The sequence below is a fragment of the Neophocaena asiaeorientalis genome, unplaced genomic scaffold (assembly GCF_003031525.2).
Source record: "Neophocaena asiaeorientalis asiaeorientalis breed wild unplaced genomic scaffold, Neophocaena_asiaeorientalis_V1.1 scaffold30, whole genome shotgun sequence".
In the NCBI taxonomy this organism is placed as follows: Eukaryota; Metazoa; Chordata; class Mammalia; order Artiodactyla; family Phocoenidae; genus Neophocaena; species Neophocaena asiaeorientalis.
This window is the reverse complement of record NW_020174923.1, coordinates 12,821,809-12,838,160: the sequence shown is the minus strand read 5'-3', so window position 1 is coordinate 12,838,160 and position 16,352 is coordinate 12,821,809. Positions and strand designations below refer to the sequence as shown.

Genomic DNA, 16,352 nt, shown 5'->3' with positions numbered 1-16,352 from the left:
AGCAACTTCAAAACAAGGATTCTAACAGGATGGAACTTTCCCGTCCACCCTGACAGGTTGGTCTTCACTTTTTAAGCTGAAGTAGTTCTGGAAGAAAAGGCCACAATGTGAATCACTGGAGAAGAGAGGCACTTACCGATCACGGCATCACCTCCGAAGGGCATTTTGGAAAGGGACAAGTTTTCTATTAAAATGCACACTAGGAAGAAAAAGGATGAACACAATGTCACTTCCCCGTTAAGTGCCCATCACAGCACCTACCTGCTGCACCTGAGCCCAGAGCTGCAACACCAACCCCCCTCCCCACACCCCCCACCCTATGCCTTGGTGCTGGTGTCGGGAAGCAAGCCCTCAGAATGGCCTCAGCACCAGACCTGGCCCAGGCTCAGGGGCAGCTCCAAGACCCACAAGGAGCAGCATCAAGCGGGTGCCCTCAGGGAGCCCCACCCGGTCGAGGGAGTGCTATATGGAGGCTGCAGGTTTGACCCCCATACGAATCCCCAGTGATGTCTCAATGCAGAGGACTTGGCTGCTGGGCCATCAACACCCACAGGTTACCAGGAGCTGTTGCTGAACTGCAGTCACCTGCCCAGTGAGGACCACAGAGAAGCAGGTTCTCCTGGGGCACAGGGGCTCCAAGGACAAAGGAGATGCCCCGGTCTCAGGTCAGCACCAGGGTCAGGACGGGGTCAGAGGAGGTAACATTCATCATCCCCATAGGGTGGTCCCCAGATGAGCTGCGGTACTCAGAGCTCTGGTAAATTCCCCACCTCTGTGAATAATGTTGTGTCCGTGTTTATAACTGAACTACCACTTCTGGGGGTGGGAACATGGCCAGTATAGCTACTGACTGGCCACGACTGCAAGGATGCCTGAGCTTCCATCTGGCAGCCTCACCGTGATGGTCCCGCCACCAAGGGGGCTCCACCATGGGGACTACTGCAATGACCTGACCTGCCCGACGCACCAACCGGCACTCGCCGACACCTGCCGACAGGCCATGTGCCCCGGCCCATTGTGACCGCACAACTCCTCACGCTGCCCGCTCATGACACAACAAGAGGGCGGCCTCTGCACTCCCACCTTTGTCACTAAAATAGAAACAGCATAGTGGTTTCTTCCTACTGAGTAAGTAATTTGCATTTGCTGAAAAAAATCTAACACTACAGAAAAATAAAATAGAAAACTACCATTGACATTGTGGGGGCCATGCATTTTGGGGGTCCCCCCATGGACCCTCACAGGCCAAGAGGGCACAGGCACACCTCCCTGTCGGCTCTGTGCCCCCACTCCTTCTTTGTCACCGAGCTCCCACCTGACCCTGAGACTAAGCTGAGCTGGAGCATGGCTCCTGCACCTCCCTCCATGCTCAGAGGGTCACAGGCCACCGACACCCCACACGGCCAGGCTGGGCTGGGTGACGCTGCAGCAACAAAGCCCCAAGCTCAGCATCCACGGCAACAAAGGCTCCCCCTGCTGACGCTGTACATCTGTCACGCATCAACAGGGGTGCCTGTCACTGTCACCCAGGGACCCCAGGGACAGGTGGCGGCCATCATCTGAAATGCTGCTAGGCTCGTGAGGAAGCCAGCTCTGCAGAGTCTGCGTGAGCACGGAAGGCTCCCGACAGAGTGACACCATCCCTCCTCCTCACAGCTCCTGACTCACACTATCTGTGTCCACAAACGTGGCCCTGCCCAGCACGAGGGGGCCCGGGGGCCAGAGGCGGGAGGTTCCAGCAGAATCAGGACGGACACAGGCCCTCGCACACGGCTCCTGCCACCAAACTGCTCTTTTTCTCTAACAACATAACCAACCGCTGGAGAGCCCACGCTCTTTAGTGGACAGGTAACATCCCACACTATGGCTGTGAAACAATTTATTCAGTATTTCCTGACGGGCTAAGCTCTCCTTCCGGTTTTCGTCACTTCAAACAAGGTGGCCACACACATCCCTGTCGGCACACAGACTGCCTGTCTGCCCATCAGGTTGCCTATCACCCTTACACATTTTTTGGGTGCAGAGTCCCAGGAGTGGCCCTGCAGGGCAGAAGACTGCACATTTCTAACCATAAGAGACACCGCCCACGGCAGCCTGAAAAGACTGTAACAAGGCACACTCCACAGCGAGGACCCTGTCAGCAGCAGGGCCACCAAGCCCTGACATAGCCAACGTGATCGAGGAGACACTTCCACCTCGTGGAGTTAATCAGCCTCTCCCCAGCGACCAGACGACGCTGGGCACCCATCACCAACTCAGAGCCCATCTGGGTCTACGCTCAGGTGAAGTGTCCACTTACCTGCATGGCCCAATTCTCACCTGGACTGCTTATCTTCTATTGGCAATTTTAAAAGTCTTTCCAGCCTATAAATAACAACTTCACCTTTCAACTGCTGTACCTCTAAATCTATGTTTTGTCTACTAATTTTATACATTGTCTATTCCGCCATACGAAAGCTTTTAATATTCATTTAAACAAACTATTTTCTGTTGCTCTTTTCTAGCTGCAGAACTACTGTTAATTCTATTAGGTGGTTATGTGCCAAGAGCCAAAAACAAAACGAAACAAATTTAAAAAACAAAAAAAAGTGTTTACCAGTTAGAACTAACCAGTACAGTGTTACTACAACACAGTGTCTGCATCTGCTTTATAATTCTGGGGTTGGAACTGGTAGGAATATGCTGAGGGAACAGATACAACAAGAGGAGCAAATATGGATGCTCACTGAGGCTGGGGGCCCGATACATGGGACCCATTACTCTATTTCTCTTTGCTTTGTGTAGATTTGAAACTTCCAAATTAGGAAGTTTTTTTAAGGACCAATGTGATCCTCTAATGTCTCCTAAAATTTCTTTAAAGTTTTTTAAATTATATTTTTTATATTGAAGTTTTTAGTTAATCAGTTAAGTTTCTGTTAATCAGAAGTTTAGTTTTGTATATGTGTGCAGCAGGGACACAGTTTTGTTTTCTTCCACATGGCCCCTTGTGACATCATCATCCACTCAATAAACTGCCCTCTTCACCGAGGCTGGAAACACGTCTTCTTTGTCACACGTCAAATCCCATATATGCTTTTACTTCCGATTCTCTCTTCTCTTTTGCCAGTCTATTCGCCTGCTCCTAAGAAATGCCATTCTGCTTTGAACAGAGCAGTTCACAGGACATCTTAAGGACTGGAGAATCCAAGCCTCATTATTATTAAAAATAATTTTCTTGGATATTCTCCCTGCATATGAACTTTAAATGTACTTTATTTTATCAAGTTAAAAAAAAAGAAAAAAACAGCACATGAGAAGATGTTCAGCATCACCACCCGTTAAGAAAATGAAATTAAACCCACAATGAAATATCACCACAAGCCTACTAGGAGACTGCCAAGGTTAAAAACAGTGACAATACAGAGTGCTGGTGACAATGTGGAGAAACTGGAACTCTCTCACACATCGCTGGTGGGAACGTAAAATGGTGCAGACACTCTGGAAAGAGTCTGGCAGTCTCTCACAAAAGGAAACATATACTTAACCATATGACTCAGCAGTGAAACTCTTGGGCATTTATCCCCGAGAAATGAAGTTATGTTCACACAAAAATCTGTATGCAAACGTTCTCGGCAGCTTTATTCACAGTAGCAAACGCTGGAATCAGCCCAAATGGGCAAAGGGTTAAAACAAACTCTGATGCAACCAGACAAGGAGACAAGAAAGACAACCTATGAGCACATGAACTGTCTGCATGGGTCTCAGGGCCATTACACTTACGGACGAAGTCAGCCTCCAAAAGGGGACACCATGAGACTCCATCTACACAACGTGCTCGAAATGGCAAAGTACAGGGGCAAGTAGAGATCAGTGGCTGCCCGAGGGACAGGGAGGGCACGAAGCAGGGGCAGCGGGAGGCCTCGCAGGGGACAGTCCTGCACCCCCACTGGTGCTGGCTGGACTCCTGTGAGCGCAGCTGCAGAAACCCAGACGCACGTGAAAACTGCTGAAAGCCAAGCGGGGTCTTTTGTCTGTTTAGCGGGGAGGACGCCAACATTGGCTTCACGGCTTTGACGTGATACCCTAAGATGCTGTCACCGGGGGAGGCTGGTGAAAGCAGCAAAGAGCTCTATGTACCGACTTTATAACTTCCTGTGAGTTGACAATTATTTCAAAATAAAAGGTTGAAAAAACGAACACACTAGGTAATATAGACTACCCCACAGCTAAGACGTTCTTAAAACACTGGACAAAATTAAAATCAAACAGTAAGTGCTCGGAGTCACTGCTGAGCCAGCAAGGGAGGGAAGGCCCAGTGAGGAGAGCAGCTTCTCCTTGACCTGTATCGGGGGCCCCGGAGGAGGCACTAAAATCCAGGACGACGACCACGGCGTCTAAGAGCCTCAAAGGGGTGGTGGTGGTACAAACCTGGGAGTCCAGGGCTTCTAGGGGGGGTTTGAATCCAAAGAACCACACCCTAGAAGTAAGTGTAAAGTTTGGGTCAGCTCGCTGAAGCCTAGCACTGAATCCCGCACATCTGGCCAGAAGCAAAGGTAAAGCCTCTCTGGGAAAGGAGACGTTTCTAGGCCTCAAAGTACTGCTGTAATTTTTCATACCCAACATCCAGGCCTTTACAAACAGAACCACAGAAGGACTAGATGATGGTATTTTTTAGAGACAGATTATAAACTGTGCTTATTGTGTTCAAAGAGGTGAAAGAAATGACTGAAAACCATGACAAGGATACAGATACTGTGAAAGATAAATAGAAATTATGAGAGACAGACACACAAGAATTAAGAATTCAACAGATGGGTCAACAGCCAATAAGACACAGCTGAGGATGTGCAGGGAGTGGCCGCTCAGCCTCAAATCTTCCCAGCGCCGTCCCCAAGAAGAAGTAACACGAGGTGGCCAGTCCCTGATCCTCCCCTTCCGTCTGTCTACCGGGCTGGCGGCACACTCTGGGAAGCACGCGGCAGCGGCCCAGGAACGGCTCAGGAGTGCACATCCCTTCCGGCACTCGCTCCCTGTCCTAAGAAGGCAGTTCTCCCGAGCTCTGACGATGTTTGTGACGGGTGGCGGGGCGACGCAGCCGCAGCACTCCGCAGCCGTGAGCAGCTCACCCAGCTGGGGTGGGAGGCTACGTGCAACATGACCCCAGCTTCCTGAAGCATGAACTGATAAGGAAGGAACAACCACCTTGAAGGAATCCCTGAAACAGTGACTGTCCCCAACTGCTGGGATGACGGGTGATCTTTTTATTTCCTCTTCACTGTGAGCGATGGTTTCTGTGCAAAGTCACTGCTTCAACACAAAAACAGACGCCCTGCACCCCACCCCAGGCCAAGCCAAGCCCCTAAACCCAGAAACGGCTTGCAGATCATGAGCTGTCGATGACACGCAGGGGAGCGACTCAGAGTCTGAGTGTCAGCCGGCAGAAATCAGCTCATGTTTCCAGAGTCCATGCCCCAAGCGACACCCGTCAAACCCATGAGAACACTGAGCTGACACGGAGGAAACGAACCTCCCAGCAGAGCAGTCCCCGAGAGCAGGCAGGAGGCGAGAGACGCGGGCCTCAGGCGGGTCCCTCCGGGTCGGGTCGGTGTAGTGGCCAGAACACCAGGAGGTCAGCTGGCCCCGTGCACCAGGCTCGGGCCTTCCCGTCCACTCACGCCCCAGACCTCAGCAAGGCGTGCATGTGGTCGGGGGCTCGCACGGGGGTTCCTGCACAGAATCACCAGCAGTCCATCCGTAAACAAGGTGAGACCTCTCAGATCCTTGAGACTGGCCAGTTCCACTAGGAATCATCTCGGGAACTGAAATCAGGCTTTCCTAGTGCCGTTTTGTGGACTTCTACAACATGTCTGTGCTTCCCTCCTCACATTCATAAAGAGAATCACCAAAAGCAAACTACATCCCTTGAAGACACCTTAGGGAAGCCTGTGCCTTACTCGACAGTAATGAACCGGGACACAAGGCCCCGCGGGCCTCGTCCAGAATCGAGCATCTGGACCGCTTTTAGAAGGGACTTCTGTTCAGCTCCCCACCCACTGCCTCCCGTCCCCGTTCCTCCCTCCGCACCCGAGGTGGCCTTGGCTCTGACATCTGTGGGTCCAGGAGGGCAGCCCCAGATATCTCTGCTCACAACCTGGGCAGTGCACAGTGAGTCCTCAAGCTCGTTGACTCAGCCAACCCCTGCTCTCCTGACAATGTCTGGCTTCCCGTGAAGTCGTTCCTGCTTTGTTTCCCCTTCTTGCTGAGGGGCCCTGTCATCTGCACTGCTGGGGTCACCCTGCATCCCTGGCTTGCCCCTCAAAGGTGTGTGAGCTCCCACACAGACCCACACACATGGCCCTGGTCGGGCCTCTTGTGTTCTGGACCTGGCAGCACCACTCCTATCTGCCGTCAAGTCGCAAATACCGGTCGGTCCCCAGTGGCAGAGACAAGAAGCCTGTGCACGGTGGACTGGCCTGTTAATGACACTGCCCCTCACGCTGCTCCTAGGAGCCCAGGACTTCTTCCCACATTCAGGTGGGAATGCATCTCCTGTGTGGTCTGACTCAAGACATGTGGAGCAGTCCTGGGCAGACAGTGCACTGCCAGGCCACGGTACGGTCAGGAGCTCTGACAGCTGTGGCTGGGGGAGACCCTGCCCACACGTCCTCACTGCACCCTTGGCTCCCGTGCTCGGTTCTACCCAGGCCTCACCCCACACACGCCCTGCCCCCTGCCAAAGGAACTACCTGGCCACCCAGAGGCCCAGCACTCTCCAGCTTGGTGGCTACTCTGAACCCCAACACCCTCCCACCGGCCAGGGCCATCCCTTCCCTCGGGACTCCACTCGCCACGCCGCTCCTCCTTGGACGGAGGTGTGACGTGCCAGACCTGCATGAAGTCGCCGTGGCCACTGGGCCCTGAATATGCACAGGCTGGGCACGAATATCAGAGCAGGAGCTCCGGGTGGTGGGGGCCGTGGGGAGGGCCTTGCAGCTGGGTTGCAGCAGAGCCTGGCCAGGCACCGCCTTCCTGGCCTGCAGACCAGCCAAGGTCTGAGTACAAGGAGTGTCCGGAAGCTCAGCAAGGCTGTCTCTGCAGCGCCTCCGAGGATCTGCACACTACCTCTACTCCTAACAGAGCTGGGAACCCCGTCAGGCAAGACTGGGGCAGAAGAAGAAGGCCAGCAGTTCTTTGTGAGGAAGAGGATTTGGGACAGCCGAGAGCAGTAAGGGACCCTGTAACCCCCTTCCCAGGGACAAGTGGCCACTGGCAGACATGAACTCTTGGAGGGGCAGAGGGGAGAGGCAGGGGCGCACGGGAAGAAGATCAAAAAGGAACAGTGGGAACTGGCAGGGTGGAATGCTCCAGAAGGGGACACGAGTCCCAGGACGGAAACACACAACCACACGCACCAAAGGACCCAGAAGATAAGGCCAGGGGACTCCACCGAGCGCTCACGAGCTCAGGCTGATCCCAACACATGACTGCAGCCTGGCGGGAGGGGGACGGGCAGGCGCAGTCAGGACTGTAGGTGCTACCCCACCCGCCCTCTGGCGTGCCGACCAGCCCGCGTCCCTGGCCAAGCAGACGTGTTCTGTGGTCAACCCCTGCAACCCCAGAATGCTGACGGCACGTCTGTCATATCAACACCAACTGACCCCCACCCGCCCTCCCCTTCCCTGGGTGAGGGGCTCTGCTGGACCCTGGCCCACCATGGGGCCAGGACTGACCCAGCGCCTGATTAAGCACGGAGTCCTGGGTTCTCTAGTAGGTTTAGCTGAAAAGGCTTCAAGAAATCTAGATATTTACACGTTGGCATCTCTTGAGTTCCCTGCAAACATTTAAATATAATCTTAAAAACTGTTCTTTGCTCTACAGTTACATTTAAATATTGTATTGAAGAAGGAAAGATGGCCACATTTGACATCCCTAATTTATCATCTCCGTCTCACCCATCCCACCCCAGCCACCAGCAGCCCCGTGGCTACTAATATATCAAAACCCACAGAAGCTGGGCTTCCCTGGTGGCGCAGAGAGTCCGCCTGCCGATGCAGGGGACACGGGTTCATGCCGCGGAACGGCTGGGCCCGTGAGCCATGGCCGCTGAGCCTGCACGTCCAGAGCCTGTGCTCCGCAACAGGAGAGGACACAACCGTGAGAAGCCCGTGTACCGCAAAAAAAAAAAAAAAACCACAGAAGCAGAGATTACAAAAAAAAAAAAAAAAAAAAAAAAAACCACAGAAGCTGAGAATTAGAGCCTTGAGTGCACACACACAGGAGAAGCAGTGGGCTGGGCAAGTAGCCCCGGGGTTACCGCGTGCAGGCCAGGTACACCGCCACGGTAATTCTGGCCAGAAAACCACCCGCCACTTGTCACTGCAAAGGGGCCCATCAGGGAACTTCCCAGTGTTGAAAGCAATGAAGTAAATGCCCTTAGGACTTTTTGTCTTCCCTCAATGGTGGGAAAAAAGGATCACAACCCAACATCTGCAGCCTCCGTGGCTCAGACCTACCTGCTTGTCTCATGAGTTCTCCTCCCAGACCCCTGAAAAGTAATGAAAACATTCAAGGTTAAATCTCCTGTTACACAAAACAACATAAAATATCCTCACCAAGAAACAAATGTAACTTCAGGCTCCAAAAAGTATTATGATGTTAAATAGCTGCATTTGTTGTTGGAAGTATGAACTACTTTTTATGAAAATACGTGCTGTGACCGCCTTCTAGATGATGTTCAGTTTTTACTGGAGACTCTAAACACTGATACTAATCATATCACACAATCACATATAACAAACTCCAAATACTGTTCAACTCTTACTTTGTAAAAACTAAAGGAACTTAAGGCACTAGAAAGATATCATCATCCAGCAGGACTGGGGAGAGGAAATGCTGCCTGTCTGGACCCTGATTGACCCCGGACGCTGACAACGGGAAACTGGTGGACGTGAATCCAAGAAACACTCCGGGGAGAAGGTAGAAAATTTATGAGACTGCCTCCTGGCCCAGGTAGAGGAACAGGATTCGAGTTTGCCCTCCTGCCTTAAATAAATAGAAAACTGGATGAAATAAACAAAGGTTCAGATGCCGAAAAACAGAGGTCTTGGGAGGAGGGAGGGAGCAGCCAAGTCCCAGAGCCCAAGAGGCCCAGCAGTGAAGCCCAGCGGAGCCGCCTGTCCTGCGGAGTCAAGAGGTTGAGCTGGAAGGTGGGGAGGCCGAGGCGGCTGAAATCTGAGGCGCTGGGGAGCAGCCCAGACAGCGCTGACCTCGAGCTGCACATGCGAGAAAAGAAACTACCTGAGCCTGAGAGGAGAGAGATGCTCCTAAGGAGAAGGCAGGGCGCTTGCAGGAACCCATACGGGCGGGAGGAAGCCCCCGTGAGCCAGAGCACAGGCCTGGTCACGCACGAGGCATCAGCAGAAGGGCCGCCTCGGCAGCCGGTCAGACTGTGCTGGCCCCGTCAGGCCTTCAGAACAGGGCTTGAGAGGATTCAACCAATCCCACCAACCAAACACCACCAGAAAGCAGCAGCCGGTGCCCAGCGACAAAAATACCACAAAGCCTGGCACCCAACAGAACTACCAGGAAAGCACGACCCACAGCTCCAAGAAAACCAGTCCACACAACCAGACCCAGAAGCACCCAAGACGACGGAATGAACTCGCGGGGTCAGAACAGCTCTTAGTTTCTGCACGTGTCCAAGGAGAGGAGGAGAGAGACTGAGGCATAAGGAAGACATGAATGGAACCTCAAGAAATAAAAAACACAGATCTGAAAATAAAAACCGCACTGAGTGCAATCAATGAAGACAGGAACAGAGAGCAAATTAATAGAAACAAAGAGGTTTAAAAAGATATTGCTCAAAGACTAAGTGAATCATGTGAAAATGACAGAGGAGTTCATTTAAACAGGTTCCTGTGGGTCAAATATGGGCAGCTTGAGCAACAGAAAGAATAACAATGATGTTCCTGGATTACAACGTACTGGGGGGCGGGGAGGACCCGTGAGTCTATAGTGATACATTAGAAAGAGAGGGCAGGGTGGGAGTGGGGAGCGACGCTGCTCTCGCCAGACAAATCAGAAAGCGCATGAGGGGATCAGCCAGTCACCCTCTGGCAGGCCACAGAGCGACGACTGATTCAGGCCAGGCAGGCAGGCACTGGACACCGGGGATCCACACATCTCGAAGCCACCGCCTCAGGTCAGCCGCCAGCTGCGAGGGGACACACGCCGCTCACGGGCACGTCTGACCTTGTGGAGGTCATCCCTGAACCCAGGGATCAACTCAGCGTCTCTACTAGGGGACAAGTGCACTGGCACAGCCCCTTCACAGGCAACACCAGGGTCCACGCCAGCCATACCAGCCATGCCAGCCATGCCATGGGTAAGCCAGGTCCAACCATCAGGGAACAACCCAGCAAACCCACAATGTGGAATGTTACACAACACAACCGGCCTGAACTCTTAAAAAGAGACTGTACCATGAAAAACAAAAATGGAGGGGACTGAACAACACCAAACACAGTACATGAACTTGAGCAGGTCCTAGTTCCAAGGGGAAAGGCTACGGAGAGCATTTGAAGATGACCTGAAGGAACCTGTGCTCACAAGTCACTGAGGTCACACCGACTCTCCTGGGTGTGGTGGGGACACTGGTTGTACATGGTTACACAGGACATAGTCTCTGCTCTTCCCTGATGCTTTCTCAAGTTTTAAAGAGGAAGCAACATGCCCACAACTTACTTTCCATAAAGAGAAATGATACACATATAAAGAGAGAGACACACACACACTAGCTGAGATAAAACAAACAGTCAAAATGTTATTAATAATGGGGGAAGGGTGAACAGGTATTCATTGCACTAATTTTATTTAGACCCATAATCCCTCAAGATAAAATGTTGGGCGTTACAGAAAATCAAGCCTTGCTATGCCCTTTCCCAGGAAGACTTCCCAACACAGTCTGCCAAAGAGAACACAGTTCCCAACGTCATTCAGATAGCTGAGAAAGCAACTGGAGGCCCCAAAGAGACCAAGGGGCCCGGGCACCCCTGGGGCCGCACGGCCACAGCTCCCAGGACACCGGGCGGCCTCCCAAGGGCTGACTGCTCACTCACAGAGGGGCAGGAGCACACCCTCCAGGGGACCAGAGCATGGGGCTGGTGCAAATCCCACATGCACCTCACATTTCCCTCCAAGATCAAGATCCATCTCCCTCGACTACGTTAGCTGCCATTTCCACTTACCCACAGTTCACATTTCTTTAAGATTAAGACTTTCACGCTTCTGTTCTGCAAATGAAGGCCTGTCACCACTCCTGCAGGAGGGCCTGACACTGCCAGGTGACATGCAGGGATTGGGAGGTGGCCATCACAAGCAACGAGGCTGCCATGAACTCAAGTGTCACAGGAAATTCAACGAGGGCTCCCCAGAGCACTCCAGGCCTGCTGACGGGAAGCACTTGCTGGGTTTGAGAGTTCAGGCATTCCCAGTGAGACAGGAGCACCAGGCAGCCTGGCCAGGAGTCCTCACCCTCCTGCCCCTCCCCAACAGGGACAGTGAGTGCTCAGAGCTCTCACCGCACACAGAGGTCCTCCCAGCACAATCCCACACGGCCAGCCAGCACTGACCACCCCAGGGTGTCACAGGGCAGCCCCATCAGCTTGTCAGAACCTACGGGATGCTCCAATCCTTTTGCTGGTGCAGAGGGATCTGCAGGGCACATGGGACGCACGACTCTAGCACCAGGCAGACCTAAGGGGTCCCTTCAAGGACAGAGGATTTATTTCCACAGCCAAGGCCGCTTCCTGGAGGTGAGGACCAAGGAAGGATGGGTCTGGAGCTTTGTCTCAGATGTGGGAGGTCACCTCCCAGCCCCTAGAAGGTTCTGCCTGACAGGATCCTCTGTTTACCTGGGCCGGGGGCCCTGCTGGAAGGTCTATGCTGGTGCCATCTATGGTGAGGCCTCAGGTCACAGGGAATCAGCTCAACCCAATGGAAACCCTGGATGCCAAGGCCTGGAGGCGGGGGGAGGTGGGGGTGGTGGAGACCCTCCCTGAGTGGCAATAGCTGTGCATGTGTCACGAGTGGCCACAGGGAGGATTCAGTGTGACTCCACAGGGAAGGGACCCAGGAAGCTGGTGCCTGGCCTATCCTGGACTCTGTCCTGCGGGCTTTTTATGTTGCTGATTTTTATCTGTATCCTTTTGCTGCAATAAGCCATAACCACAAGCATAATGGCTCTGCTGAGTTCTGAGTCCTTCTACCAGCAAGCCACTGAGCCTGAAGGTGGTCTTGGGGACCCCCAAACTCACAATAAGAAAATAGTCCAAGGAAATAATGGTGCTAAGCTGGATCTACAAGGTCAGAAGGACTGGACACCTCGCATTCAAGCCCCGGCAAGAGCCTTCTGGCCTGGTCCTGTGGGGCCATGTGACACCCCCCGCTTCTGTGGTCACTGCCAGGGCCTCTGGCCAAGACCTGTGTGGGAGTCACACTTCGTGAACAAACACTGCTGAGGCACCCAGGCCCATCCCACCCAGAGGGCCTCTGTTGCACCAGAGGCCACATGCGTTATCTTCCTACACTGGCCTCACTGAATGGGGTTATTTTCTATTTATTTTTGAGATTTATCACTAGAAAAGAAAATAAGGCAAAGAGCAGACGTGCATTTGGAATTTGTAAGATGCTAACAGATTTCATCAGAAGCCTTCAGCTCCAAAGAAAGCCGCACACGCACACAACATGTGCACAACGGCCCTGGGGTGGTCGGTGGCCCTCCGCAAACAGCTCACTGCCTGCCTCATCCCTGGTTAGTCCCGTGGAGTTCAAGCCATTTCACCAGAAACAAAGGAACATGTTTTTATGTAAGGGGAAGTGAGTCGCTCCTTTCTTTCTGTTAAAACAGATAAAGCAGCAGCATCAGTGGAACAGCCAAGAGCGGCCCACGGGCCTCCCCATGGGAACCCCCTCCAGGCCTCCATCCAGGAAGCAGGAACTGGGAGGCAGAGCCATGCCCATTGGTTCAGGTCTACACCAGGCCTCACCCACCCAGGAGGAGACTCACTCAGCAGAGTTTATCACCTGCAGGATGCCCCTAAGGGAAGGACAGTTAAACAGGGAACAGACACCACCAAAAAGCCCTGAGACCTCGGCCCGTCTCCACACCAACCACGGAGGCCACAGAGACCACGGAGGGTCCTGACACAGACGTGGCCCACATCCTGGAGGCGCTGCAGGATGCGGAGGAGCCGCTCGCGCCTATGCGCCCACTTGGTCGCAAGGAGGTCCGAGAGGTGGCCAGGTCTGACCATCAGTGAGCAAACTGACCACGGGCAGACTCATCCTGAAAAGGGATTCTGAAGTAAGGCAGGGGACGCAGGCTTAAAGAAGATCAAGTTTAAATTATAAGCACCGACTGAGACCAGATCCAAATCAGCAGAGGGTGATGCCAGCTAACTGTGAGGTCACCTGAGCAACCTCTGAGAGAAGCCCCCGTGTGGCCCCAGCCACCCTGGGCGGGGAAGTCACAGCAGGCCCTGGGCTGCCAGGAAAGCTGGAGGCAGGGAGAGCGGCCAAAATGAGAACACGTCAAACAAGAACAGGCTGACATCCACTGCCCTGCACCGTTACATTAAAACACAAGAAAAACGAGATGCAAGCCACAGTCTGGGAGAAAGTTCTGGCAAATCACCTGTCTACAAAGAGCTCGTGTCCAGAACATGACAAGAGTGCTGACAGCTTAGTAAGAAGACTACAGGGCATGAGTTTTTTTTATGAGCAAAAGATCTGAACAATCACTTCACAGAAGAGGGAGGACAGCCAGTCCACACAGGAGGTGTCAAGGTCACCAGGCCCCAGGTATGCAAACTAAAGTGGTGATGAGCTACCCCACGCCCAAGGATCAGCCCCACCCCAGCACTGATGAGGACACCTTAGACACACTGCACCGCATGACCCAGCAACACGTCCACACTAAGACTCGTACGCCAATGTTCACACAAGCTTTATCCCGAAGAAGCCAAAAGCTGGAACAACCCAGATGCCCACCACCTGGCGAGCAGATAAAACACACCAAGCACACGCGCCACAGACCACCACACAGCACGACAGAAGAACACACCACTGTACGCCAACCACACGGTGAATCTCAGAAACAGCACGCTCGGTGACAAAGACCAGACCCCAAGGCTCCACAGGTTGGTTCTATCCGCACGACATTCAGAGGGCAGACCACAGCCTCCAGGGCAGAGAGGACCCACTGCAAAGGGCAGAAGGCAGATCCAGGCGGTGCGGCTGCTGCAGCCACCAGCCCCGTCAGACTCCACAGTCAAACGAGCAAGCTTCTCACCACGGTGTCAGTGAAGCTCAGAATCCAACCAGGCTTTCATGGCTCTTCACCCCCTCAAACAGGATAAGCACAGGCAACTTGGCCAGGACCACTCGGGAGACACCCATGACTAGGGGCCCAATATTTTCTTCACAAAACATAAAACTTCAGGTGTGTAAAGCTTACCTGTATAACTGACGATCATAAAGCTAAAAATAAAGAATTGAAAGTTACTTAGTTATTTAAATTACTAGGATTTAAAAAATAACACAGCAAGTATATAACAAGCATCAAAAGGATAACAAAGAAACACACAGGTGGGCATTTCCCGGGAGGGGCTGATGGAGCCCCTCCACTCTCCAAGAGCACCTCACTAACAAGCCCCTCCCTCACTAAGACCCACCGTGCATTACCACATTTAATCCTCACAACAGCCCAGATCCCTCCTTCCCTCACCTGGAAGAGAAACTAGGGGTCAGAGAAGGGAGGAAGAGGGTTGCCAACCAGTGAGGGGGGCCTGGATACCCGGACCTGCCCCCCACCGACAGCCCCTCAGGCAGTAAACTAACCCTAACGGTCCTTCTCCTTGCAAGGAACTCAGAGAAGCCATTCACAGCATCACCACTAACTACCATCCCAGCCACCACTCACTGAATGTTCATGCTGTGCCAGCAACTCCACTCAACTCTCCGAATGCATTCTTTAATTCTCACAGAAACTCAAGCAAGTAGGTTCCACTATTACCCAGGCTCTACAGAAAAAGGAAGCCGAGGACGGGGGACGGTCCCCGCACTGAACCGCCTCCTGCGTTACACGGCGTCAGCCCGGCTTGACAGTGTCAGGTGAGCACCAGACTCCACTCTAAAGGTGAGAAATGCACCTAAACAGATGGTACGGTTTTGCCAAAATGGAAAAGAAAGTTAACGGCACCAAGAGGATGAGGAGGGAAAGACGTCAAAATGGTGAATTATTACATAAAGAGCTAAATCTTAAAGAAAACAGAACTCTACTCAGAACAACAAACAGTAAAGCCGTTTAACATCTCAAGAGTGACTTCCAGGTTATCCTATAACATTAAGACCTACAGTTCATAGTTCACCAATTTTGACTCACAGAAGCCTTTGAGAATCTCAAAAACCCAGAAAAATGCACACACCTCCTCCCCAGAGAAGTGCATACACAAACCCTGGGTGTGACTTCAGACTCGGGGTTCCCCACCATGGAGGCACACAGCTGGGGGTGCAAGGCCTTCGTGCTTGTTCTGCATGCCACTGCCCACCCGCCCTTGCGTGAGGACGCGCCCCGAGCGAGGAGGGTGGCCAGGCTGCACAGCAGGACTAGATGAGAGGCGGGTGCTGTGCAATGTCCAGCGGAGGACACTTGGCCACACAGAAGAGCCCGAGCTCACCCCAAGGGTTTGCACCACAGCCCCAGGACTGACCCTCGGGGCTTCGCTTGGGGGCAGGCAGGCCCCAGGTACCAGGAGACCTAGAAGAGGGGCGCCCCAGAGGCTGCACACTGACCTGCTGGTGGATCTGCTTCAGGCCCTGCACGGCCTTCTCGTCTAGGAAGTCCGAGACGGGCCTGCGGGAGTTCAAACACAACGTGTGAGGTCCTGGGACAGCGACAGGGAGACGCGCATGCAGGCCTGGTGGCCCGCCAGCTCCCAGCCCACAAGCACCTGCAGGGGCATCCCTGAAGGTACATCCACTCAAGGGGGCAGATGGAAGACCTTCTCAGTCAGCGGTTAGCAGACAATAGAGACAGGGCTGTGATGAGGCGCCTGCTTGAGAGCGGGGACTGACCCCATGTTCGGGAAGAATCTGCGGCCCCGGGGCGGGGAGCAGCCCAGCTCCCAGGCGCCCCGTGACTTGCTTTGGAAAAGAGTACAGCGGCTGAGGCTGCGGTCAGGGCCCTGCAGCCAGCGGCCTCACTGCCGCCCTGGACAGGCCTGCTCGGCACCCAGAAACCTGGATTTCGGGAGGGCTCTCCCCATTCCCTAACTGCCCAGACTGTTAGCACAAACCATGTGGATTATGCTGAA

At 53.3% G+C, this 16,352-nt stretch overlaps 1 protein-coding gene across 2 annotated transcripts in view; it reads right to left on the bottom strand.

The window, feature by feature from the left end:
- TBCD (tubulin folding cofactor D) overlaps positions 1-16,352 on the bottom strand; it is a 174,278-nt gene that overhangs the window by 27,684 nt on the left and 130,242 nt on the right. For both annotated transcript variants that reach the window (XR_003005411.1, XM_024760761.1), the window contains exons 21-24: positions 15,832-15,892; positions 14,495-14,517; positions 8,493-8,524; positions 137-199 (exon numbers count right to left, since the gene is read on the bottom strand). Coding sequence is in view for 1 of the 2 variants with exons in the window: in XM_024760761.1 (XP_024616529.1) it covers positions 137-199; positions 8,493-8,524; positions 14,495-14,517; positions 15,832-15,892 (179 nt within the window). In the remaining variant the exon portion in view is untranslated. The remainder of the gene's footprint in view (positions 1-136; positions 200-8,492; positions 8,525-14,494; positions 14,518-15,831; positions 15,893-16,352) is intronic.